At 39.2% G+C, this 27,280-nt stretch overlaps 3 protein-coding genes across 10 annotated transcripts; 1 reads left to right on the top strand and 2 right to left on the bottom strand.

Moving 5' to 3' along the window:
* Positions 1 to 603: 603 nt before the first annotated feature.
* Positions 604 to 7,571, bottom strand: LOC149050334 (uncharacterized). Of its 2 annotated transcripts, none has more exons than XM_089197364.1 (3): positions 7,452 to 7,571; positions 6,693 to 6,722; positions 604 to 1,563 (listed from the first exon to the last, which is right to left on the bottom strand). In XM_089197364.1, the coding sequence occupies exons 1-3, from the start codon at positions 7,504 to 7,506 to the stop codon at positions 1,241 to 1,243; spliced, it is 408 nt and encodes a 135-aa protein (XP_089053490.1). In that variant the 5' UTR covers positions 7,507 to 7,571; the 3' UTR covers positions 604 to 1,240. The 2 variants fall into 2 exon arrangements, with proteins under 2 accessions (XP_089053490.1, XP_089053489.1); XM_089197363.1 differs by lacking the exons at positions 6,693 to 6,722; positions 7,452 to 7,571 and adding exons at positions 3,910 to 3,939; positions 4,550 to 4,699.
* Positions 7,572 to 16,962: 9,391 nt separating this feature from the next.
* LOC149050333 (uncharacterized) lies at positions 16,963 to 23,111 on the bottom strand. Its single transcript, XM_089197353.1, has 3 exons — positions 22,927 to 23,111; positions 21,286 to 21,630; positions 16,963 to 18,972 (listed from the first exon to the last, which is right to left on the bottom strand). Exons 1-3 carry the CDS (start codon positions 22,982 to 22,984, stop codon positions 18,353 to 18,355), a joined length of 1,023 nt encoding a protein of 340 aa, XP_089053479.1. The 5' UTR covers positions 22,985 to 23,111; the 3' UTR covers positions 16,963 to 18,352.
* Positions 22,413 to 24,746, top strand: LOC149050332 (uncharacterized). Of its 7 annotated transcripts, none has more exons than XM_089197361.1 (6): positions 22,413 to 22,547; positions 23,560 to 23,745; positions 23,860 to 23,978; positions 24,073 to 24,181; positions 24,271 to 24,383; positions 24,469 to 24,746. In XM_089197361.1, the coding sequence occupies exons 2-6, from the start codon at positions 23,626 to 23,628 to the stop codon at positions 24,611 to 24,613; spliced, it is 606 nt and encodes a 201-aa protein (XP_089053487.1). In that variant the 5' UTR covers positions 22,413 to 22,547; positions 23,560 to 23,625; the 3' UTR covers positions 24,614 to 24,746. The 7 variants fall into 7 exon arrangements, with proteins under 7 accessions (XP_089053487.1, XP_089053485.1, XP_089053482.1 ...); XM_089197359.1 differs by lacking the exon at positions 22,413 to 22,547 and adding an exon at positions 22,575 to 22,707; XM_089197356.1 differs by lacking the exon at positions 22,413 to 22,547 and adding an exon at positions 23,050 to 23,112.
* Positions 24,747 to 27,280: the final 2,534 nt, after the last annotated feature.

The raw sequence follows: 27,280 nt of genomic DNA, 5'->3' as shown, positions 1-27,280 counted from the left end.
CAGAACAACTGCAATGATTTCGAATTTGCCTTCATTCTTGTCACGGTTTTGATTCCCAATTAGAAATTTTTCCTTGTTATATTATTATTAACCCTTTACACCCTAACATCAGTATTCATATCCTCAATAATGTTCTCCATACATTTCCTGAGGTGCTCACAAGGAAAATTTGTTTAAAAATCAATTCTAAAAGCTTCTTAAGTTGTCTTTCATTTCCGTGGTCTTACTGTGTCCTTAGATTCTAGTCACTCTAGGGGTCAAAGTGTTGACCTCGTTCTCCCGCTTCGTTCGGTAATTGACTTGTACTGCTCTTCCCTCTATTATTTTAAAACAAATAGCTCAGTCTGTAACAAAAATTATGGGCCTCCAACTCGGCTAATAAAAAAGTTATCATTCTAAGAGTGAAATAATTTAACCTTTCTAACTTGTGTTACTTTAAATTTTCATGCGCAAACTTGGTGACCCGCGCTGCGTTTGCTTTTTCGCTCTCACGTCTGTCTCTTGTCCAGTTTTCCCAATCTGAACTTTTTCGACAACTAGGTAAAGAAAAATACTTGCGACACCAATTTACTTATTATCGACACACATATCGCGTGAAACAAGAGAGGAGACAAAACTATGAATTTATTGAAATAATCAGCAGGACTAACATTTTGACTATTGGGAGTACTGTTCGTCGTTTCTTGTTAAAGACCCGAATGAGCTCGGCTGAAATAGATTCTTGGTTCACATGCAGACTCTATTAGTCGACGTTGAAAATTTTTGCGTTTTACCTTGTCGTGAGACAATAAACATTTTCTTTTGCCGGGAAAGTGCGTTGATTAAAATCGGCAATATTCTGCATTTCTACAACTGCTTGATCACAGTTCTCCTTAAAGTCAATGTAAGAAAGCTGATTTAATAAACAAGATTCAAACTCCTCGTTTAACGAAACAGCTTTAAAACACGTGTAAGCTCCTTTGTGAATATAGTTATAAGTTTAGATTTAAGTCCATCAATATGTGATACGATACAAAAGGTTACATATTATTATATGAACTTTTAATTAAATTAATTTTCTTCTATCGTCCTCTTCTCCTCTTCCTCCTTCTTCTTCTTCTTCATCTGATCAAAAGGCGTCCATCCTGTTTATGGCTGTCTCGATTTCATCCAAGTTGGATCACATCTCAAATAGACCATCACTTCTCGCGCAAATGACAGTAAAATGGTTTTCTACTCTCCCCTCCCATCCAACTCAACCCTAGAGGGGGTGAGAGATACAAGAGGACTCAGTAACTTGATGAGTTTCAAAATCGTTACTGTTTGAACTCGGCGAGTTGTCAAAAGACGCCGCCACTCTTGAAGGACAAAGGCGTCGTTTCCAATCTAAAATGATTATTCCAACCGCAATGCCAACGAAAAAGGACACAGGCATCACAATCCCAAGTATCTGTTTGAGTAGGGTGACCTGTCCTCGTGCAGCCGAGACAGTAGGTGCTGTTGGCGGTCCCGTAGCCCTAGACGGATGGAGACCTGGGTTCAAACTGTTTCTTCGCATAGTAGGTGGTGTATCACTCTTTTCGCCTGCAAATAAATAATACAAAGCCTAAGGACCTTTAAACCCTTACAATATCACCCTTAAATCAAATTTAAACGGCTTGAGGATGAAGGAAATTCTTTCTAATTTAAAAAGCTCCTAATTGTCAAACAAGTTCTCCTTGTCATTACCATAGAAAATGAGAAGAGAACAGCGAAGAGAATGCGATCATTAACGTTGGGGTGCAGAGGGTAAGATCAATATCACGCAAAATGGCTATTCAAAGAAGTCGCTTAAGGAGTCGATATTAGGCCTGTCCTGCATGATTGTGCTTGGCAACTTTTAAGTATCTTTTGGCGTTTGGAGCAACGTTTCGCGGTTCAAGCAACTGCGAGCAAGTTTTGCCTTTCTGAGCAACCTTTTTAAGCAAAATATAGGTTTAGAGCACATATCAAAAGCGAAAAAGATAATAATTTCAAAACTTGTAATTTTACAACGTTTTGCAGGCCTATTGAAATCTTTATCTAACATTTTAATAAATAATTGGCTAAAAAAGGACGTTCGGCAAGACGTCAAATGAACCATGCACTTTGTCCCCTTAGACTTAAGTATCCCTAACATCTCCTATTTTTAAAAGAAATTATTTAAAGGTAAGTTTTAGCTATTTTTCTTGATCGATGTCAGCAGTTATCGTTATTAACAAAAAATATAGCCTTCCATGAAAGTTTAAAAGAAAATATCAAGAAATTTATAAGGCAACTTTTGAAATCTAGTATACACCTTAAGTGACCTGTACGCAAATGTACAGATAGCATTATATGACAGTAGTTCAAAGGAGAGATTTCATAAGGAAGAATAAAGGAAGGCTAATCTCGTCAGTACAATGCTTTCAATGACTTTACAATTACTATTTTATTGTTACAACAGGCAAATCGAATCCAGTCGTCGATTTTAGGATCAAACGACTTCCAATAAACATCGACAACTGTTCCATGCACCAGACTTAATTCAATTGACTATAAACATGTACAAATTACGCTGATAGGGCATCTGCTTGATTTAGCTGAAACTCCCAAAATGTATCATAGCAAAGATACAACTAGAATCCTTCGCCAGTTCAAACTCGCGCGATGACTTTTGCCACTAACTGACATCAACAGAATAGGAAATGGAGCTCAAAGATGGTGTTTTCTACCTAGAACTTCTCTTCTCTAAGAACAACTTAAATATGTAAAATTCAAATTCACTAGCAAGTCGCAAAAAATATTTGTCAAACGCCCCAGACAAAACACTGTTCAATGAGCTATTCCACCCAAGAATTCATCCTGCTACGGAAAAGCAAAGGAGAAAACAATTCGCCCCTAACCGCTTCGAGAACTCTCACGCTCAACTGTCGTCGTCTTTCAAACCATTTGGCTCAAGGATTTGAAACCCAAGAGAAAGTGCAAGTGAAAAATATTCACTCTCGTTGCTCAAAACGACACTCGTAATTCGCTGAGGTTGTCCATCGAACCATATTACCAGAGGATTTATCCTAAATACAAAGGTGAAAATACTTCACCCTCATTGCTGACAAGAACTACTAAAATTATAACCGCAGTCATCCTACGAACAATTCAGTAAAAAGGTTCAACCAACAGGACTGAATAAAAAATCTTTATCCTCATTTTTTAAATTAACATCCACAATCCAATGAAGTTGTCCTTCAAACCATCCCAACACATGATTAACCGAAGGATTCAACCAACACGAAAGTAAAAAATCTTCATCCTCGTCGTTCAAAACGACGCTCACAAGTTATTCAAGTTATCCATCCATAACACCGAAGGATCCATCCCTCGCAAAAACAAAAGTGAACCCACTTCACTCTCAGGGCTCAAAAGAACATCGACAGCTAACCGCAGTCGTTTTTCAAACCAACCTGCTAAAGGTTTCACCCCAAAGGAAGATACAGATTCAAAAATGTTACCTTAAGAACTAAAAGTAATACTGTCATAATCCAGCACAGTCATCCACCGAGTCATCTCACCATATTATTCATTCAACGCTGATGAAAAGCTTAACCCTCGATGCTCAAAAGAACACGTTCACAGTTCACTGATCATGATCGTCCTTTCGATCCAGCTCAACAGAAAGCTCATTCCTCAAGTAAATTCGTTCGATTTATATTTCAAAAATACAAAATTTAAACGAAATATTTACATTTTTAATCCCGCCGGTTTACCTTCTCAGTCAAGGAGAGGGGGTTGTTAGATTGGCGGCAGAACATTTTGATCATGAGTAACGACAACACAGCCAAATCTTGCCACTCCCAGAGCCTTAGCTAGCGTGGCTTTTAACATGGCAACATTCCCAACGATATCTAAACATAGGTAAGACTCGACTTAACTTACCTTCAACGAGAAGTGCAACACTTGCCAGCCCTATGAACGGAGAAAGAGTGGTATCTTAGGAATCACATTTCAATCCTGTGCTGATGACAAGATTTCTGACAATCGCACCTGATTGACGCGACACACTGAAGTTATGATTGTTATATCTCTACGCCGTTGTAGAAGTTTGCTCAGAATGTGACTTTTTGTTTCGTAAGCTACAGTAAGAATTTTATTTCGACTAGCACTGATAGCAATCCTACGTTCTATCAGAGCTACCGACTGTACACTAAACGCTCTTCAACCAACCCTAAAACAGGAAAATATTTGATTCGCTTGGCACTAGATCCAAATAACGTCGGGGAGCCGAAGAGACGAGCAACGGAATTTCCGAAGCTCACGCGACTTTGCAGCATGCTCTCACAGCTGCCTCCTCGTTTAATGGCACAAAGCGCACACAAAACCTCCAGCTAATTTTGATAGAATAAAGAATTGTTTTACTGAGAAGAGAACAAGGGCGTGCAGATCTTGGGACAGAATTGGGACAGCGACATGTTCACTAACTGAATATAAACATTCCAGGCGTTCTAACAATAGAGTATATCAACAAACCGTTAAGTAAAACTTAAACCTAATCCGCTCCATTTTAATATTTACATACCGAGTAGAAGAAGACTGATGTTCACGTATGTCCGACCAACAGAGCACCTTTGCATTGTTTTCTTTGCAGATTCTGAACAATCTTCGAGATACACGGTCTAGAATGATCTGGAAACGTTTTATACATGATGTGTCGGGTGTCGCATCGTCTGATTCAAAGTTCAAAGTTCGAAGTCGTTTTAAAAAAAAACTGACACATAACTTTTCTTTTTAACCGTTGACATTTTCCATAGCTATCTGCCCTATTTATCGAAACTGAAGCTAACACCCTGAGGTGTTAATTGGGATATCCAAGTTCAAGGGCGCCCTGTCGCAGCGTGTGCGCCAGCCAAGTCTTGACATTTGAGGCCCAATGTCTCCGAATAGTCCTGTTTGGGGGCGGTTAACGCCGTGCATGTCTGTTCAATTTCCTCAAAAAGTAAAAAAACAGGCCACGAATTTTACTGATATACAAGACTGAGTTTTTGCAGGTCTAAGTCTTCCTGATTCTGAAGTCTGGGTTCTCCGTAGTTTTCGACCGCTTTCCGAATATTTCAAGAGTATTTCTAGACGACACTTCCATGACAACAGTAACAGATATTTTTAAAGGGAAATTATCTTAAATAAAATCTCTTTAAGGATTATGTACCGTCTTTATTGCGAAGACTTTTAAGAAACTACACAGCTACTTGACAATTAGTTCAAGGGTACTTTGTCGCAGAATGTAAGCCCGTCGAGTATTGACATTCGAGGGCAAAGGTCTCTGTACCGTCCTGATAGATGCGGTAGTTAACCTATATTTAAAAGCCGATTAATTACCCCAAACTTCTCATCAGTTGTTAAAAAGAAGAATGAGCCGCACTACAAGGATGAGAGCTTTTGCCGGTCTAAGTTTTTCCGACTTTGAAGTCGGGGCTTTCGTTTTTCGACTGCTTTCCAAATATTTTATTAGTATCTCCGAACTTCAACTCCATCACAACTTTTATTTGTATTTACAGAGAGAATTGTCTTAATATAGAACCTCTTGAACGATTATGCACCTTTTCAATCACAAGAAGTTAAAAAAATTGATACTGTTTTTGACCGAGAACTCTTCTTTAAAGAATTGTAGATTTATGAACAACTTAAATATGTAAAATTCACATTCACTAGCAAGTCGCAAACATACTTTGTAAAACGCTCCAGACAAAACACTGGTCAAAGCAACTGAATTCAAACACGCACACAATTTACTTTCTTTCTTCAGAATACCTTCTCGGTGCTCAGAAAAAAAACCTTTCTAGCACTTCATGTAGTTGTCCTACGAGTTGATCCGTCATTGGATTCACCCGACAGATGAAGAACGGTCAACAGAAGCTTTATTCTCATGGTTAAGGACATTCACTATTCACCCTAAACTTGGAACCATGCAGCCTAAGGGTTCAGCCCCGGGCTGAAAAGTGTACATCTGCGGCCTTTAAAAGAACGCTTACAACCCAGTCTAGCCTCCCTGTAACTATTAACACCTTAACCGTCGTCGTCCTTCGAACCATTCGGCTAAAGGATTTGAAACCCAAAAAAAAAGCTTGTAAAAGATCTTCACTCTCGTTGCATTGCTTAAAACAGCACTCTCAATTCACCGACATCGTCCATCAAACCATACTACCGGAGGATTCATCCAACGGAATGCAAATTAAAGTGAACACAGTTCCCACTCAATGCTTACAAGAAAACTCACAATTAAAAGCAGCCGGCCTTCGCTCAGTTCAGGCAAATAATTCTACTAACACAAAAGTATGCTCGAGTAAATGACCTCCACCGTTTGGCGTTGTTTAAAACAACACGCGTCGTTCAATGATGTCGTCCATCGAACCATCGCAGCAAAGGACTCATTCAACACGCAAATAGGGAAGGAAATAACTCACCATCAATTCACCACTAGTAAATTAATTCTATTTATATTTCAGAGATACAAAATTCAAACGAAATATTTACATTTTTATTCCCACCGGTTTACCTTCTTAATCAAGGAGAGAAGGTTATTAGATTGGCGGTAGGAAATTTTGATCAAGAGTAACGACAACACAGCCAAAGTCTGCCACTCCCAGGGCCTTAGCTCGCGTATCATTGGGAATGTTGCCATGTTAAAAGCCATCTAAACATAGGTAAGACTCTACTTAACTTACCTTCAGCGAGAAGTGCAACACTTGCCAGCCCTATGAACGGAGAAAGAGTGGTATCTAAGGAATCATATTTCAATCTTGTGCTGACGACAAGATTTCTGACAATAGCACTTGATTGACGCGACGCACTGAAGCTAAGATTGTTCTAGCTCTACGCCATTGTCGAAGTTTGCTCAGAGTGTGACTTTTCGTTTCGTAAGCCAAATTAAGAATTTTATTTCGAATAGCACTGATAGCAATCCAACGCTCTATCAGACCTACCGGCTGTAAGCTAAATGCTCCTCAACCAACCCTAGAACACAAAAATATTTGATTCTCTTGGCACTAGATCAAAACAACTTCGGGGGAGCCGAAGAGACGAGCAACGGAACCTTCCGAGGCTCTCGCGACCTTACTGCATGCTCTCACAACTGCCTCATTGTTTAATGGCCTAAAGCGCACACAAAACCTTCAGCTACGTAAGCTTAACCCATCTTTCCCTAGATTTTGATAGAATAAAGAACTTTTGTACTGATAAGAGAACAGGGGCGTGCAGATCTTAGGGCAGAATTGGGACAGCGACATGTTCACTAACTGAATATAAACATTCCAGGGGTCCTAACAATTGAGTATATCAACAAATCTTTAAACAGAACTATCCTAATCCGCTATATTTGGTAATACGTCTCCGGTTCGGAAGCGGAAACGTCCTGTGAACTGTCTCCTACCCGCTACTTTCGCCCGCATGTCTTCAACTAATCACTCAGTTTAATGTTTACATACCGAGTAGAAGAAGACTGATGTTCATGTTTGGCCGACCAACAGAGCACCTTTGCATTATTTTCTTAGCAGATTCTAAACAGTCTTCGAGATACACGATCTAGGATGATCTGGAAACTTTTTATAGACAATGTGATCGGGTGTCGCATTGTCTGATTCAAAGTTCAAAGTTCGAAGCCTATTTTAAAAAAAAAAATGACACATAACTTTCCTTTTCAACCGTTGACAGTTTCCATAGCTATCTGCCCTATTTATCAAAACTGAAGCTATCACCCTGTGGTGTTAATTGTGATATCCAAGTTCAAGGGTACCTTGTCGCCGTATGTAGTTATAAGCACGCTGAGTCTTGACATTCGAGGCCTCCGTATAGCCGTCCTGTTTGGGGGCGGTTAACGCCGTGCATTGAAGCTCAATTTCCTCAAAAAGGAAAAAAAAAATAGGCCACGAATTTTACTGATATGCCAGAGTTAGTTTTTGCAGGTCTAAGTATTCCTGATTCTGAAGTCGGGGTTCTCAGTTTTCGACTGCTCTCCGAATATTTCAAGAGTATTTCTAAACGACAAAATCCATGACAACGATAACCGATATTTTTAGAAGGAAATTATCTTAAAATAGAACCTCTTAAAGGATTATGCACTGTCCTTATTGCGAAGAGTCTTAAGAAAACCACACGCGACTTAACAATTAGTTCAAGGGTACTTTGTCGCAGAATGTAAGCCCGTCGAGTATTTACATTCGAGGGCAAACGTCTCTGTACCGTCTTGATTGGATATACAGCGTATATTTAAAATCGATTAATTCCCCAAACTTCTCATCAGTTGTTAGAAAGAGGAATGAGCTGTGCTGATGTGCAAGGATGAGAGCTTTTGCCGGTCTAAGTTTTCCCGACTCTGAAGTCGGGGCTTTCGTTTTTTGCTGACTGATATCCGAATATTTCATGAGTATTTCTGAACTTTAACTCCATTACAACTTTAATTTGTATTTTCATAAAGAATTATTTTAATATAGAACCTCCTGAAGGATTATGCACCTTCTTAATCACAAGAAGTTAAAAAAATTGATACTGTTTTTGACCGAGAACTCTTCTTTAAAGAATTGTAGATTTATGAACAGCTTAAATATGTAAAATTCACATTCACTAGCAAGTTGCAAACATTATTTGTAAAACGCTCCAGACAAAACACTGGTCAAAGCAACTGAATTCAAACACGCACACAATTTACTTTCTTTCTTCAGAATACCTTCTCGGTGCTCAGAAAAAAAACCTTTCTAGCACTTCATGTAGTTGTCCTACGAGTTGATCCGTCATTGGATTCACCCGACAGATGAAGAACGGTCAACAGAAGCTTTATTCTCATGGTTAAGGACATTCACTATTCACCCTAAACTTGGAACCATGCAGCCTAAGGGTTCAGCCCCGGGCTGAAAAGTGTACATCTGCGGCCTTTAAAAGAACGCTTACAACCCAGTCTAGCCTCCCTGTAACTATTAACACCTTAACCGTCGTCGTCCTTCGAACCATTCGGCTAAAGGATGTGAAACCCAAAAAAGAGCCTGTGGAAATCTTCACCCTTGTTGCATTGCTTAAGAAAGCACTCCTAATTCACCGACATGGTCCATCAAACCATACTATCGGAGGATTCATCCAAAAGAAAACTAGGCAAAAGTGATTACAATTTGCCCTCAATGCTTACAAGAAAAAACACAAATGCAGTCGTCCTTCGCTAAATTCGGCCTTATGGTTCTACCAACACAGAAGCATGCTCAGGTAAATGACCTCCACCGTCGTTGTTCCACAGGCAAATAAGAAAGGAAACAATTTACCATCAATGTTGACAAGAACTCACAAAATTGACCACTGTCAAGTCTGGTTGACTGCTGGGGATTCAACCAGCATAAGTGAAATTTCTTCACCCTCGTTGATTAAAAGATGCACGCAATTCAATGAGCTATTCCACCCAAGAATTCATGCTACGGAAAAGCAAAGGTGAAAACAATTCGCCCCTAACCGCTTCGAGAACTCTCACGCTCAACTGTCGTCGTCTTTCAAACCATTTGGCTCAAGGATTTGAAACCCAAGAGAAAATGCAAGTGAAAAATATTTCACTTTTATTTCAAAAATACAAGGTTCAAACAAAATATTTAAATTTTTATTCCGACCGGTTTACCTTCTTAATCAAGGAGAGGAGATTGTTGGGATTGGCGGTAGAATATTTTGACTATGAGTAACGGCCTGCCACTCCCAGAGCTTTAACTCGCGTATCGTTGAGAATGTTGCCATGTTAAAAGCCATCTAAACATAAGTAAGACTCGAACTTACCTTCAGCGAGAAGTGCAACACTTGCTAGCCCTATGAACAGAGAAATAGTGGTGTCTAAGGAATAACTTTTAAGAACAATAGTTTGTAACTTTTCCAAAAAAATCGCGGCCACTTAACCTCACCGATTTGGCTGAAATTTGGCATGAAGGCTGATTTTAGGGTCCTCACCACGAAATGGGTATCAAAATGTTCCAGTTGTTTCTGCTTGGCAAAAAATCGATAAAGCCGGCCTAGTCTGCGCATACTTGCCCGCCAACAAGGTGCATCGAAGGCGTTCTTATGACTTGAGCTCGAGTCCTGTCGTTAAGATTTCCTAAAATCTTTTGAAATAAATAAAAAGTTCTACCCTTTTTCCGAACATTTATTGGAAAAAATATGGGAAATGACAGATTTCGATGACAGGTTATCTCAACGTTCGAGGGTCGTTTTACGCCGCCTTGAACAGTAAAAATTTTACCCCAACTTGTTAGCCTGATATCTCCAATGTTACTTCGATCCGGAAGTTGCCATTTACTTTGAACAATGTTTGTTCATGAATGAATTAATTCCATTAACGAATAAATAATGGTAATTGAACTGAGTGGAGTGCAATTTGGGCTGAAATCATACGCGTGATTTCAAAATTGAACGAGCGCGCAGCGCGAGTTCAATTTGAAATCACAAGTATGATTTCAGACCAAAATTGCACAACACAGAGTTCAATTACCACTTTATTACATCCATTTTGAAATCGCCCAAATACAGGACTTCAAATATTTTGTTACTACAATACTGAGCCAGTTTCAAATTAAATTAATCCATTTTTTGGGAGGAAAAAAAAAGAGTTTTGGAAACAAAAGTTGCAAAATTTGCCACATGACACTTCATGTCTTTCATCTTCCTGCAATTTGATCGGTTACTTTAAACAAGCCTTGAAGTCTCGATTGGTTGTTTTGTTTTTAGTGTAGCCTCCTCATAAAGCAAAAAAATGGTGCAATTTGTGAATAAATCGCACCAATTAGAGCCAATCAGATTACAGGGACCACCAGTGATTTCAAAATGGGTGTAATAAATGGAGAAATTTAAAAGGTCAAAGGAGAGAAGTTATTAATCTATGATGATTTAAGGAGCGGATCCTAAATCAGCTTACCGGTCGGAAATAAAGTCTAAGTACCTATTTCGTCCAGAATGAAAGCAAATTCCAGAAGTTTTCCTAATATTACGGAAGTATCTGTTGACTTTAGGCAAAGCAAATATCTCTGAGCGACATTGTCTCAATGGGATAAATATTTGGTTACCCAATGAATGTAGACAATCAGTCTGGCATTAGCGCTCTGAAGGGTTGATTTCGCTTACCGTTTTGAGAACGAAAAGTTTTGGAAAAAAAAAAATTTTTATGAATTCCAACCTAGTTAATTCAGTGGTGATTGGTGACTTACTCAAATCTGATGTCTGTAAGCTACATTTGCAGTTCGTCCTACTTGTCATGCCAACGGTTTAGATATTACGTAAATTACATCATGTTTTTTAGTGGGTCTTAATGTCGTTTTTCGCATGTTTCAATATTCTTATCATTATAGAGAAACCAAGCCTTTCAGCCTGAAAAAAAAAATTGCAAGGAATCACCCGGAGTGATTCCTTGCAATTTTTTTCACCTACGGTGACTGCAAATTGCATATATGAGGCGCCCTCACTTAAGGCATAGACATGAATTGAGTGTTGTTTGAAACAAACAGCACTTCGCACGCAATCGCTAATTAAGTTTACTCTAAGATCTATTTTGCTTTGAGAGACTGTTCGTGAAGGATATCTCTTAAAACTTCTTTCGATGGCTCTAGCTTTACACCTAATCTATATGAAAAACGGCTCTAAACTGGCTTTACACCTAATCTGTGTGAATAACGAGACAATGAATTCGAAGTAAATCGAACTGTCGATTGTAGCAAAAAACTAAGACCCCGAAAGCTAAGACCCAAGACCTACGACCCGAAAACTTAAGAAACCATATTTCATTCATTTTTTTTTGTGGCAATAAGAGAGGGTAAGGAAGTGGTGTGGGCATGATGCATGTCTCTTTTTTTTAGCTTGAGAATGAGTAACAAGTTCGTACTGTAGTCTTAATAGGTCAGTGCCTTAATGAGTTCAAGTCTTACTGAGTGACATGTCTCACATCCCATTTTAGTAACAAATAACTACCCCTGACATAGACGGAGTAAACGTAAAGGAGCGAAGGCGAGACTGATAAATAACGCATCGATCAATTCGAAGTTTCAACATCTCCTATCCCAGGGCAACTCACGGGTATTTTAATGTCGTCTGTGCCCGTGGAAGGGAAATTAGAACCTTCCGTGGCTGGGGCCGGGTTGGGAATTTGAAAAATGTCAAGTCTTTCCAGCGGAATTTACTTGTTTTATCTAGAATGAGGGGTAAATACTTCATTTTCACTTGTGAACGGCTCAGAAGTAAATGTCTACAAGGTCTAGAGTTTTAAAGCTTATAAATGAGTAGAAAGTCATGGTCGATGAGTTTTCCTTTTTCAAAAAAAAGAACCTGGGTAGGGCATTTGAACATAATTTTGGCTCCAGGACAGGAATTTGAAGGAGTTCAAATACCCGTGAGGAAGGAAGTTGAAGTTTCGAATTGATTGATACATAAACATGAAATTTGTCTCAGTACCTACTTAAGCCCATAGTAATTGAATTTCGCTCCTCAAAGAAGCATCAGCGACGTTTAAGCTCTATAGATAAAGCTTTTTATCTCGAGTACACCGTAAAAGAGATATGCAATCGCTCGAGGCGATGGTATCTCCGAAACTATCCTCAACAAACCTCGAGAAACCACATTTGATCAACATTATTTTAGAGCATTCTCTTCATGGTAGGTCACAAAGAACTGGAAAATAAACTGAAGTAAAAAAGGAAATTGATCCCTGAAATAATAAGTTTGGCTTCCTGTTAAAAACGAGAACTTTTCCAATATTGTAGCTCAATCATACCACTCAGTGTTCGCTTCAAAATCGTTGTAAAAGGAGTATGAAGGAAAGTAAACTAGTACTAAAAAAACACTGACCTTCTCCAAACAGGATTCTCAAATAACTATAAAGCAATAGATTTCCACTTTCAGACTAAAGAATAAACCCTGTACATTCCCACGAGTTCAAGTTCATGTCTGTCTCAAACCACTTTCCGTTTCGTGTGTGCAGCCACTGCCAAAGTATATTATATTAAATTTGGTATTTAAGTACTACTTTTTATATAAATGCAAATTCTTTTAACGGACTTGCCAAAAGGTTGCAGGGGTTTTTCTTACGCTGCAAACTTGAGGAAATGGTAAATACTCCTGTCGGAAAAACATGATGAATTCGCATATCAACGAAACCGGTTGCGCGACAAGTAAGTATCATTAATCTTAGGTTCGCAGCGATTTCATTCAAATAAATGACCAATTGCTATCACCAAGAGTATGTCAGAATTGAAAAGAATGTTTCTTTTACAAAATCCTTTGTTCTCAAAACGGCAGGCGAAATAAACTCAGAGCGTAATTGCGCGTGGCTTGTTTACATTCAATTAGTAACCAAAAATCATCCCATTGCAACAATTTTGCTTAAAAATAATTACTTTTATGTTGAAGCAAAAGATATTTCGTAGTATTAGGAAACTTTCTGAACGATAAATGTACTTTGACCGTTTTCTTCTGATCGGTAAATTAATCTAAGAGCTTTGAGGACCAAGTCCCAAACATGGGCCAGGTCATTACATTAGGTAATTTTTTTTCCTCGGTCGTTTCATTTCCCCCATTTTTTTATTTACGAAATCTATTAATCCACCAACAAATTTTGTTCAAAATAAATTGTAACTTCTGAATCGACGTAACACTGGAGATACTAGGGTACTAAGTTGGGATACATTTTTCACTGTTCAAGGCGGCCTAAAGCGACCTTAGAACGCTAGGATCATATGTTGTTAAAACCAGATATTTGCCATGTATTCTTTTAATAATTGTTAAGAGGAAGGGAAGATCGTCTCATTAACACCACGAGATTTGGAGAAATCTTTACGATAGGACTCGAGTTGAATTAAAAAGATCACCTTCGATCCGCCATATTGGCGAGCAAGTATGTGCAGACCAAGTGCACTTTCCCGTTTCTTTGCCAAGAAAAAATAAGTGGAACTTTTCATTATCCATTTCGTGATGAGGACCATAGACAAGACTTCATGTCAAATTTCAGCCAAATCGATGGCATGAAGGGGCCGACAAAAGTTCGAAAGTTCGAAAGTTTCAGACTATCGCAATTAAACCCTGCGCTGATGACAAAAGCAAATTGATTGACGCGACGCTCTGAAGTTAAGACTGTTACATCTATAAGCCGTTGTAGAAGTTTGCTCAGAGTGTGACTTTTCGTTTCGTAAACCGACTAGCTCCGTTTCTTTTACGACTAGCGCTGATAAAAATCTTACGTTCTATCAGAGCTACCGACTGTAAGCTAAACGCCCTTCAACCAACCCTAGAACAGAAAAATATTTGATTCTCTTGGCACTAGATAAAAATAACGTCGGGGACACCAACGAGGCGAGCAACGGAACTTTCTGAAGCTCTTGCGACTTTGCCACATGCTCTTGCAGCTGCCTCATAGTTTAACGCCACAAAGCGCATCCAAACCTTCATGATCAGCTACGGAAGTTAAACCCATTTTTCCCTGATTTTTGATAGAATAAGGAACTTTTGCACTGATAGGAGAACAAGGGCGTGCAGATCCTGGGACAGAATTGGGACAGCGACATGTTCACTAACTGAATATAAACATTCCAGTCGTCTTAACAATTAAGCATATCAACATATCTTTAAATAAATTTCGCCTAATCTCTATTTCTACCCGCTACTTTCACCCGCGTGTCTTCAACTAATACTTGGAAATCACTCACTTTAGTGTTTACATACCGAGTAGAAGAAGACTGATGTTCATGAATGTCCGACCAACAGGGTACCTTTGCATTATTTTCTTAGCAGATTCTAAACAGTCTTCGAGATACACGGTCTAGAATGTTCTAGAAATGTCTTATAGATAATGTGATCGGGTGTCACATTATGTCTGATTCAAAGTTGAAATGCCCCCGGAAGATTTCAACTTTAGTATCCTGACAATAGACCCCCCTCCGGAAGAATTCGACCCTTAGAATCAAAGGTGAAATTCCACCGGAAGATTTCAACTTTTGGTCTCGACAATGCGGGCTGCATTCGTTGCAAACATCCGGCCACTGACAAGGTTCTAACAGCTGTTTCCAGGCCTACCAAATATTTTGCAGTTTAGTAACTTTCGACCCTAGGGCGTAAACCTCGGTGAAAGTAACGCTGATGTAATATTCATCCAGGCCTCTTAGCCTGTTTGCATGCGATAAAGTTTCCTCAAAGAAACGAAGAATTCCTCCCCATCTGTTGCGTCTATAGTAACAACTCTGCGAATATGAGCAAAGTCGATTTTAAAAAACTAATGCATTACTTTTCTTTTTGACCATTGACGGTTTCCATAGCTATCTACCCTATTTATCAAAACTGACGTTATTACCCTGAGGTGTTAATTGTGATATCCAGGTTCAAGGGTACCTTGTCGCAGTATGTAATTATAAGCCCGCCAATTCTTGACATTCGAGACCTCCGTGTAGTCCTCTTTGGGGGCGGTTAACGCCGTGCATTTAAGCCCAATTTCCTCAAAAAGTAAAAAAACAGGCCACAAATTTTACTGATATGCCAGAGTCAGTTTTTGCAGGTCTAAGTATTCCTGATTCTGAAATCTGGGTTCTCCGCAGTTTTCTACTGCTCTCCCAATATTTCAAGAATTTTTCTAAACGACAATTCCATGACAACAACAACGATATTTTTAGAGGGAAATTATCTTAAAATAGAACCTCTTGAAGGATTATGCCCTGTCTTTATTAAAAAGAGTCTTAAGAAAACTACACGCGACTTAACAATTAGTTCAAGGGTACCTTGTCGCAGAATGTAAGCCCGTCGAGCATTTACATTCGAGGGCAAAGGTCTCTGTACCGTCCTGATTGATGCGGCAGTTGATAGCGCATATTTAAAAATCGATTAATTCCCCCAAACTTCCCATAGGTTGTTAAAAAGAGGAATGAGCTGTGCTGATGTGGAAGGATGAGAGCTTTTTGCAGGTGTAAGCTTTCTCGATTCTGAAGTAGGGGCTTTCGTTATTCGACTGCTTTCGAAATATTTTATTAGTATCTATAAACTTCAACTCCATTACAACTTTTACTTGTATTTTCAGAAAGAATTGTCTAAATATAAAACCTCTTGAAGGATTATGCACCATCTTAAGCGCAAGAAGTTAAAAAATATACAGCTATTTAAAATGCTATTTATCGGGCGCGAATCATTCAGCTACCACCCATAAAATAGAGAGAAAATTATCTAACTAACTTGAAGACTAAGGATGGAAGTATCTTTATGTAGAAACTCTTGAAGGATTATACTCATTCTTAATTAAGAGGAGTTTCTGGAAAACAGTACATCTATTTGGCAATTAAATTATGAGCTCGAGAGTTTCATGGCGCGACAGTTGAATAAGAAGAAGTCTAGGAGCGCCGGAATCAACTCTCACGCGCATTAATAGAGAGCGAATGATCAACAAATGTACATCCTTAGAGAAAAAACTCTACTTGATGACACTGAAATGTATTCATGCATCACTATGCCAGAATAAACCAAAAGATTTCTTTTAGAGATTTAATTGAGATCTCGATTACTGTTCAAGCGCGGCTTCAAATGTGAACGCAAAGGGATTTTTAGACAAGAAAATGTCAGTAATGTGGCGAGATCTTGTAAACCGAGCCAGCTCGGTTAATCCTGTTACACCCTAAAATGATCAGTTTGAAAGTTCTTCAAACTGTTTTCTATGCGTGTCCGATGGCACTTACAAGGTGAATTTGCTTAATAATCAAGAGCCCTCGACCTTGTGATCATTTCCTTTATTCTCGATGACCTTAAAGTTTTGATTCAGGGGAAATAATGTTGAAAGAAATTAGATGCTTATCACTCTGATACGTTGAAGGGTTAATCGTCAGTCGGGTCTGAAGAGACCCACTTTAGAATCTTGTGACCTGCGCAAACCGTAAGACCTGAAATTTGTCATGCCTTTACTATAAAAATCTGTTTTCACCAAGATTCTGTGCTGTCATGTATAAACCCAATAGGAAGAGAATGTACGCCTTAAATTCATTTATTTCTTCATTTGTCACACATTTTGCGTCGCGTTGCCAGTGTCGTGAAGCGTAGCGCAAGGCACTGAATTGGCCAGTTCAACCACATCTAATATAAATGGCTACGCGAGGACTACCAATTTCTTTATTGATCATTACCATTACAGTTTCCTCAAATGTGATTGATGCATCAGCTGCTTCATTTTTCACTATTCATTCTGTACAATTGTAATCGGACAGTGTAATAGGACAGTTGGCTGTAATCGGACACCTGTAATCGGACAGTTAAAGCAGCCAATCATACTAGGTCCACTCGGCTAAATCCACCAATCACAAAATTGATCACAGTAACCATAGCAACAACCACTTATCCAAAGAAAAGCAAGGCAATTTCCAAAATGGAGGAATATTTAACTAAAGACTGTCTCCACTGGAGATATTTCTTCTAGATGTATTTTTTTTTTCGGAAATTGAAGTGGTTATGATTAATTGGTAACAGGATTTCTTGTCGTCCAATTCTGTCTGTAATCATACTCGTGATTAACAAATCCGACTCCTGCTTCGCGGTCGTCCGATTTTGTTCATCACTCGTATGATAACAAACCGAACTGGACTCCACTCGGTCCTATTAGCATTATTAATTAGGCTAGTTCTGCCATTTACAGCAATGCGGCGAAAATTAAAAATTGCATTATATAAGTACATGAAATGAATAACAAGTAACTCCGCAAAGGGAAAAGAAAGTTGAAAGTTACACGGTTATGACTTCTATTTAAACTGATCTCCGAGGTTAAAAGAAATCTCCAAGAAAAGGTCTCCAAACTCTCCCAAAAAAGCCACGATCTTAACATCAAACGAACTGAGGATAACCGAACACACGTGTGTAACCGAACACACGTGTGGCGATTTTCAAAAATTTAATTAATTTTGTCTTTTCCTTCTGAATAAACATCTGCCAAGTCCATCTTGGTGCCCTTAATAAAACTTTAGAAGTCAATTCTTTACCATTCCTTACTATGATGGAAATCATTAAAATCGCAGCAGAATTCGTGGTATGCTGTAATATTGTATGTAGTGCGCTAAATGCAAAAATAACGAAAGACGATGTATCGTTTACACGCACAAAATGTAAATCAAGTTTAGGCGAGGAAAATATCTCCCTGCTGATATATTGGGCGTAATAGCCATCGAATTTCTTTCGCGTACATCAAGCAAGGAATTGTCCACGAAGGCAGCCATTGCTTTAAACCATGCGTAACTACTACCGTCGGCAACTTTCCGCGGAAAACAAGTTATTTTGAACCGTGCCAAAATACAAGTTCATCTTGCACGACCACCCCAAAATTGAGAGGAAAAAGATCGAGGAACTGAGAGGTACGTCGATAAACGCCTCTCTACTCGTTCACTTCATTCTGACATTCCTCGTGGTGGACTTTTTTGTCATCTCGAATTAATGCAGAGATGATTACTGTAATCACCGTCAACATCGGCAGCACAGGTGTGTTCGTGGCTAATGCACTGCTCGTCGGTTTGTGTTCTACATGCTCTGGGTAAATGATGGTGGACGATATACTGGATACACAGCTTCGAGATAAAGACTTAGGAGAAGTGGACATTACCAGGGTAGCAGTATTCGTGACTACAAATGACGAAAAATGCCGAGCGTTCTCGACCAAAATACGTATCGTCCTCGGCCCGACTGATCTCTTCGCACCAGAGTCTTCTTCAATGTCATATGTGACGTTAATCTCCCTTCTGTCATCATTACCTTGAATGTAGGTCAGTATTATTACACCTCCCGTAAATCTTAATCTTCTCCTAAAATCTAAACTGACTTCGTCGCTATGGCCATCGGATCCTCTCTCACAATGATTTGTGGGACATTGACATGAGTCGCAGCAGGCAAATTTACTTTCATTGAGAATCCAATTCACCGTGCTCACGCGTTCACATGAAACCATCTCCTGTAGGATTCTTGTGAAGTTAAGATCTCTCCCTTCCACAGCCCTTACACCTAAAGAGTAGACAGGAAATGTTAGATGGTAGTCATTATAGCAAAAGCCAAAGTAATCATAACGGTTAGTCAAAACAAATGTATGAAAATATTGCAGGTATCAAATAGGAGCTCAAAGAAAATACATGTGATCGCAATCAGCCTAAATCGCAGGAACACGGTGGACCAAATTGTGATTGGACACTCTAGTTTCGCATGTAATTTGGGAGAAAACGTGCAAGGTTTCTGGACCAATCACAAAGCAAAGTAAGGGAAACCAATCTATATATGATGGAAAACTGCAACAACCCCTTCTCGGAGGTGCGCAGTTCACAATTAGTCTCTTCACTCGGAATCCCACTCCATCCATTCACAGATATTTTCACGATTTCTTTATACGACGGCTCAAAAGGAAAGAAAGAAAGAAGGAACGGACGAAAGAATGAAATTACAAATAAAATAACCAACGAAAAATCAAACGAACAAACAAATGAAGAAAAGAAAGAACGACATAAACGAACCAAAGAATGAGAGAACAAACCAAGCACAAACGGACGAACAAAAGAAGAGACAACTAACGCACGACCGTAAGAACGAGCAAACGGGTGAGAGAACAAACGGTCAAACGAACGAACCAAATAATGAAAGGACGCACTAAGCCCGAAAGAACGAGTAAGAGAAGAGACAACAAACGCACGACCGTAAGAACGAGCAAACGGGTGAGAGAACAAACGATCAAACAAACAAACCAAAGAATGAAAGCGGTGAACGAACCGAGCACGAACGAACGAGCAAGATAAGGGACAACGAACGTACGACCGCGAGAACGAGCAAACGGGTGAGAGAACAAACGAATGAACCAAGCACGAGCCAACGAGTAAGAGAAAAGACAACGAGCACACGACCGTAAGAACGAGCGAACGGGTGAGGGAACAAACGAACGAACCAAATAATAAAAGAACGAACCAAGCACGAACGAAAGAGTAAGAGAAGAGAAGAAAAGAGACAACGAGCGAACGGGGGAGAGAAAAAACGATCAAACGAACGAATGAGTCAATAAACTACATTCAGTCATTGTAATACTTAACATATAATACAGTTTAGGTTTTGAGAATTTAACCAGACTCCTCGTTGCTGAGATTGAGATGAACTATAAATAAGAACTTATCATGGTACAAAAACATTGCACGAGATAAGTCTGAATTAACCATAGAGGAACAAGAAGGAAAGGTTCAGGAAGGACATGATTCACACACTCCAGGAGCCCATTGCGCTCCTGCACACTCTCATTACTAAACACGAGCTTAAATACTAATAGCCAGTCTTCAAACGGTCGGGATAGTTGATGATAGTTTCAACTATCTCGCGCGTTTCAACACGAACTATCATACTCTATCGTCAACTATCGCAGTTTAGACAGGGTGGTTCAAATTCTACATGATAGCTGATAATAGTTTTGGTCGTTTGAACGAGCAGATGATAATGAATGATAAATGGTGAAACAGAGAATTAACTCTGAAGTGTAAATTAAAGTGCTATTTAAACCCATGAATAACCCACAGGGCGTTAGCCCTAATAAAGGGAAACAGGGAACCACACGAGGCAAAGAAAAAATCTTTTGACCTCGGTGGGAATCGAACCCACGACCTCCGGATTAGATCTACCGTTACTCTGCCGACTGAGCTACCACCGAGGTCAAAAGATTTTTTCTTTGCCTCGTGTGGTTCCCTGTTTCCCTTTATTAGGGCTAACGCCCTGTGGGTTATTCATGGGTTTAAATAGCACTTTAATTTACACTTCAGAGTTAATTCTCTGTTTCACCATTTGTGTTCCCAGTGCTACGCGGCACAACATTCATATGATAATGAATGATAGTTTTTCAGTCAACAGTTTTGCCAAAAACGGACTCAAACCTAAAAAATAAATGGTAAACTGACTAAAATCGTAGCCATCAAAGTTTCGCAGAATTTCTCGTTGTTCATTTTCATCATCTCCTCATAGGCTTCATTATCTTCAACTTGTAACTTCTTGTCTAAAATTTCAAATGCCACTGAAATTTCTGACCTCAGCGCGCGCAATATTTGTTTACATCGCGTAATTTTGTCAACTATTATCAACTATCTTGAACCGTTTGAACACAAATAGAATAGTCAATGATAGCGAATGAGAGTTGAAATTCTCATCGACTATCATCAACTATCATGACCATTTGAACCGAGTTTAAGTTGTCTCTCGTCTCTATCATGACAAATTTAACCCCAGCCTCACTCCTGCTTTAGGGTGGCCTGGCAACTAAGCCACAGTTGTAATATAACTAATTGTTTCGATACTTACATTTAACAGTAAACTTGATCTCATAGCTATCACTAGCTGTAGAGGAGTCACGATTCACTTCACATGATATCTGGACATGATTTATCGGACCGTTTTCTTCGGAGCGCTCTATGGTAATGTTTTTTTTAGAAACGGATAGCACCTTGAATCCTTCGGGAGCGCACCCTTTGTCTGTGCACCCATCGTCGGACATCAAGCAATGATAACAGATTTTCAATTTACTGTTGTCACCAAATCGTATCCTCCATTGAATAAAAGTGATTGTCCTCACTTTAGTAAAACCGTGGCATTGTAAAGTCAATTTTCCAGTGGTACATGCTTTTATCAGAATTGATGAAGCTGTAGCTGTAAGAAGTAACCAAGAATTAACGTTAGTTATGATGTATTAAACTGTTACACGGTATGCCTTTTAAAGAGTACCATGTCAAACAATGGTGCTCACCGAGCAGAAAAGGTGAACGTTTCTAGATCGTCTGAGAATCAAGCTAACCAAGCCAAAGTCGTGATTAGCGCTGGAAGAGGCGCGTTTCTCACCTGAAGGAAGACTTGAGAGGAGGCAGAAAGAGGTTTACTGGAAGCCTGGCTCTAGTAGTGCTAGAGCCTTGGCACACCTCTCATCGACTCGCGTAGCTCAAGGCTTCAAGAGACACTCGTGCCAAAGCGCTAATTATGAGCAGCTGCTCGAAAACTCAGCCAGCTCAGCGCACAGTTTAGGTCTCCAACCTAACTTGTTCGATGTAATAGTACTTTACCTCGGGTTAACTACGTATTTCGGTTTGTTTGGTAAAATTTCTGGGCTCGGCATTGGGCCAATCTTTACCCTCCCAACACTTCCACCACCGCTCGTAGCGTCACGCTCCTTCTGCCCAGACGATAAAAAACTGTGAGGCCTGTCACGCACGCTTGATTCTAGATCATTAGAGGTGTTTCCTTCTATGAAGCGTTAAGAACCGTTTTGATTTCAGGCGAGTAAAGCGATTTTCTGAGAAGTAACTAATTCTACGAATTTAAGGAAGAGTTAGTGTCCACTTGACTTAAGTTGAAGGGAAAGACCGGAAGGTTGGATCGCGTGACGTAAGCAGTCCAATTGTTTCACTGAAAAATCTCGCCAGAATATATTTTTAGCCGTTGAACATACTCCTTATTTTCTCTACTTTTTCATTCCATGTTTTGGTACAGACTATATTTGAATTCCATAGAATATAAAAATATCTCGAATGCTGTAGGACGAAACGGGAAGTCGTAAGTAATGGCGCCTCAGGGTAAGTTAACAATAATACGAACTTGTTCCTTCCCCAAACCGCCTTTACAGCGCGTCAAAAGATTAATTGTGTTTGTAAAACTTATAATCACTCCTTACTTGAGCGCATTGCTCAAATAATTGAATTAAATAATTCCGAAACAAACCGGAAACGAAACCAGGTAAGATATAATGAAACTAAGTTAGTAAAAGTTAGTAAAACTTAGGAGTAACGGCAGAATACCCTGCCACTTTGATTCACCTCATTTACATGTGTCGTGAGGCTTTCAAGAACGAGGGATAACACAAGACATAGGAACCTGTGCTTTTGATAGACACCATTCTTATTGAGTGACACGTAAATAGGTGGCAGGGTATTCTGCAGTTTAGCCAAAACTTACCCGTCGAGAGCCAGAAAGCCACTACAACAATCTTCAAGATCCACTGAAACAAAATCATTGCAAGTCTGTTTCTTGGCGATGATAAGTATTTAGCAGGTTGAGGATGCGGTTACACAGTAAGGAAGTCGGGAGTTACTACATCACGGGCGACGAGCGGGGATAGAAAAAACGACCCAAATATGAGCGGTCAGCGGTGAAACAGCTTTTATCGTTCATAGAGAGACATATAATTTGTTGTTCCAGAGACAATCGTGTTGTAAAGCCGAAATGTTAACAGTTTACTTCACAGTTTAAGCAATTTTTCAAAAGTGTTGATTGAACTCGTATCTTTTACTGCTTTAATAAACAATGGAGGCTTCGGAGAGGGAGTCAGTGGCATTCGGAAAGGCACCAAGAATAATTATATATATGGTTTGTAGCTAGCTGCGTGACGTGCGTGACGAAAAAAAAGTATCATGATTTCCGGTTGATCCATCCAGAGGTTGCGAAAAGAAATATAAACTTTAACAGTGCAATAGCGGGATTTCAGCCTGGTTGGCTCGTGGACAAGGTGCTTTTTTTTTTATTAACATAGAGTGTCTTCTCCATACAACTTTCCTCCATGAAATGCTCTCCTTTTTCATTTTTTCAAAGGTTATCGAAGCAGTTCTGTGGCGCCTGACCTTAATCCACCGAGATATTTTTGTGGCACACACAACTATGGCTGAAATGGTAAAGCGACATTCCAGCACTCGCTTGCTTTGGTCAGGAGAGAACTTTACCCAGATTTCTAAAATATTTATACCCATGAACAAGTCTGGAAATCACTGGAAACTTCTGGTTAGGACCTTACGATAATAATCTTTTTGAATAACGCACTTAAATCAAGAACCTTTTAACTGGACTTTGCATCATAAATAAATCTTTAAGCGCTCTCTTGCTTATGTTTTAAAGGTTCTGGGTCGAAAGCAGAAAACCAGATATTATTTCGATCCCATGAATGGGCGTGTACACACCATTTTGAGCACCTCAGTTCCTAAGAGCAAACTGATAGAACTGATCGATGACATCAGGTGAAATATTTTCAACTCAATGTTTTCCTTTTTATTTTGATGCATGCAGAAAAAACATACTTATGTAATTGCTGTATTTTGTTTGACTCTGCAGTGCCGTTGCCGATCTCAAAACGGGATGGAATTGCAAGTCATGGCTATGTGTTGAACCACTACATAACACACAGACCGATAGCTATAACTGTGGTGTGATTGTATGTCTTGTGAGTAGCATAATCACTTGCTAAAGCTCACTTTAATAGGACTGCTTCCTGGTTTCGAATGTATTAAATTTCTCTTTGTTTGTTTTAAGTTTGCTCGGTGTTTGTGTGAGGGGTTGGATATCAATGGAAGTTATGATGTGGACATGGAAAGGGAAAGAATAACGTCTGTCATATTTGGCTCGTGTTATGATGACCTTGATTGGTAAGTTTTGATGGTGTCAAATACCATTGTTTCTTAAACGTCGCAACACTCTCTTTGACGTCCCATATCTTTTGTTCAATTATAGGAGAAATACCGCGGTCTGTAAGATTTGCAAAGACGACGATGGAGAGGATTGGCTTGGGTGCGATAGCTGTGGCCATTTTTTCCATGCAAGTTGTCTGGATGTGCCTTTCGCGGAGACGCTTACGCAACATTTCACCTGCCCTTAGGGTGGCTTCTTGTCAGTACAAGTAGAGTTTAAATTTTAAAGCTGACTATAACAATGAACCAGATGATGAACTTAATGTCATGTACAGATCTTAATTTGTAAGATAAGAAATACAGTCCTTGGTAGTAGATAGATTTTCACGAGCGTCAATGGTGCAGAATCGTAACTTGATGGAGCCAACAGTGGACAACATCCCAGAATTCAAACTTTGTGATTTTTTTCTCGGCTTAAACGCTAAGTCAGTTCTTCAATTGAATAGGAAGAAAAACATTTCGAACGGAAAACAGAATTATTTGCACGTGTGGATCTTTTGAGAAAAGGTCTCCTAAACGAGTGGTCTTGATTATAAATATTTAAGGACATGGGCTATGGACAAAACTACCCAAGAGTATCAGGGACGTCACAGCCCTAACGTCGTTTAAAAGCAAGATACGCCAACTCAATATAAGTGAACTTTTAGATGATGGCTGCGCAGGCTGTAGCCTTTGTTCATTTTGACTTCTGTGTATTTTTTACTATAAATCTCTTAATGAGTTAACTATAGATATTTTACCTACTACTGTATATAGTTTTTTTAGTTTGTATATTCTCCCCTAATTGGTGTCCCCAAATTAGTAAGGGATTTGTTCCCTGGCTAGACGGTTTTTTGACACTTTAATAAAGTTTCTATTCTATTCTATTCTATAATGGTAAATACGTTGGCCTTAACATGGCTGTTTCTCGAAGCTCAGTGTTTTCCTACTTGCCTTTTTTCCACGTGAATTGGGGGCGATTGAATAGATATAATATGCAGTAAAAGAACTTCAGCTGATAGAAATTTTAAATTTCTCATCTTAGGCTGTGGATACAAAATTCAAGTGAAAAGGAAGTCAACTGTGATTAATGCTTTGAACAAGTCAAGATACCTTTTTTTCGTCACACAACAAGTTACATAACGTTAATATCATTCTTCTCGGATGCCTTTCCCGGTGTCACCAATGCCTTTCCCGATGCTTCCATTGGTTAATAGAGCATTAAAAGTATTGTTCCAGTTAAAGCTTGAGGAAAATTTCTTAACTTTTTAAGTAGCGAAGTGTAACTTGGTAACATTTCGGCTTTACAACACGATTGTTTTCTGCAACTACAAAACGTACATTTAATTCTTCTTGGTACCTTTCGGATGCCACCGATGCCTTCATTGTTTATTAAAGCAGTAAAAGATATATGTACAATCAACACTTTTGAATTGCTTAACATTTTATTTAGCGAAGTAAACTGTTTACACTTCGGCTTTACAACACGATTGTTTCCTGATACTACAAATGATCTGTCTATATATGAGTTATTAAAGTTGTTTTACCGCTGACCACTCGTATTTGGGTCGTTTTTTCTATCCCCGCTCGTCGCCCGTGATGTAGTAACTCCCAAGGAAGTCAGATCATGTGTATTATAGGTGGCCTCGGTCGACATATGGCCGACAATCGACCGATAGTCGACCAATAGTCGACCGATAGTCGACCGATAGTCGACCGATAGTCGACCGATAGTCGACCGATATATAGACCAATAGACCAATAGTCGACCAATGCATCACCCGATATGTACACATTTATCGGTCGACTGTCGGCCGATGTATCGGTCGACTATCGGTCGACAATCGACCGACTATAGGTCGACTATCGGTCGACAGTCGACCGACTATCGGCCGATAGTCGACCGATAGATCGGCCGACAGTGGACCGATATATCGGCCGACAGTCGACCGATAAAGGTGCACATATCGGCTGTCGAGTATTTACATTCGAGGGCAAAGGTCTCTGTACCGTCCTGATTGATGCGGCAGTTGACAGTGTATATTTAAAAATCGATTAATTCCCCCAAACTTCCCATAGGTTTTTAAAAAGAGGAATGAGCTGTACTGATGTGGAAGGATGAGAGCTTTTGCAGGTCTAAGCTTTCTCGATTCTGAAGTAGGGGCTTTCGTTATTCGACTGCTTTCGAAATATTTTATTAGTATTTTTGAACTTCAACCATTACAACTTTTACTAGTATTTTCAGAAAGAATTATCTAAATATGAAACCTCTTGAAAGATTATGCACCATCTTAAGCGCAAAAAGTTAAAAAATATACAGCTATTTAAAATGCTATTTATCGGGCGCGAATCATTCAGCTAAATGAGAAATAATCTAGCTAACTTGAAGACTAAGGATGGAAGCATCTTTATGTAGAAACTCTTGAAGGATTATACTCATTCTTAATTAAGAGGAGTTTCTAGAAAACAGTACATCTATTTGGCAATTAAATTATGAGCTCGAGAGTTTCATGGCGCGACAGTTGATTAAGAAGAAGTCTAGGGGCGCCAAATAATTAATTTTTATTTATTTGCATTAATAGAGAGCGAATGATCTACAAATGTACATCCTTAGGAAAAAAACTCTACTTGATGACACTGAAATGTATTCATGCATCACTATGCCAGAATAAACCAAAAGATTTCTTTTAGAGATTTAATTGAGATCTCGATTACTGTTATGTCATCGACGGTAAAATCAATAGAAAATCGATACTAGCACTAACGATTGACGTTTTGGGGTAGCGATTTCTATTTATCTCAAGCAATCGGTCGCAACACTAGCGATTGACTAGCGATTGCTTGATGTTTAAAAAAAATAACTCAAGTGATAAAGG

Source organism: Pocillopora damicornis, chromosome 2 (genome assembly GCF_964200805.1).
Source record: "Pocillopora damicornis chromosome 2, jaPocDami1.2, whole genome shotgun sequence".
Lineage (NCBI taxonomy): Eukaryota > Metazoa > Cnidaria > Anthozoa > Scleractinia > Pocilloporidae > Pocillopora > Pocillopora damicornis.
Note: the sequence above shows the minus strand (reverse complement) of the source record. Positions and strands in the feature narration are given on the sequence as shown.

Coding starts and splice junctions, on each gene's coding strand:
- LOC149050334 (XM_089197364.1), bottom strand. CDS start 7,506: ATGCAAAGGTGCTCTGTTGGTCGGCCAAACATGAACATCAGTCTTCTT. Junction 6,723..7,451: donor CATCAGTCTTCTTCTACTCG/GTATGTAAACAT, acceptor CTCCGTTCATAG/GGCTGGCAAGTGTTGCACTT. Junction 1,564..6,692: donor TGTTGCACTTCTCGCTGAAG/GTAAGTTAAGTA, acceptor ATTTATTTGCAG/GCGAAAAGAGTGATACACCA.
- LOC149050333 (XM_089197353.1), bottom strand. CDS start 22,984: ATGATTTTGTTTCAGTGGATCTTGAAGATTGTTGTAGTGGCTTTCTGG. Junction 21,631..22,926: donor GGCTTTCTGGCTCTCGACGG/GTAAGTTTTGGC, acceptor TACTTCTTACAG/CTACAGCTTCATCAATTCTG. Junction 18,973..21,285: donor GATCAAGTTTACTGTTAAAT/GTAAGTATCGAA, acceptor TCTACTCTTTAG/GTGTAAGGGCTGTGGAAGGG.
- LOC149050332 (XM_089197354.1), top strand. CDS start 23,533: ATGCTCTCCTTTTTCATTTTTTCAAAGGTTATCGAAGCAGTTCTGTGG. Junction 23,979..24,072: donor GAACTGATCGATGACATCAG/GTGAAATATTTT, acceptor TTGACTCTGCAG/TGCCGTTGCCGATCTCAAAA. Junction 24,182..24,270: donor GTGGTGTGATTGTATGTCTT/GTGAGTAGCATA, acceptor GTTTGTTTTAAG/TTTGCTCGGTGTTTGTGTGA.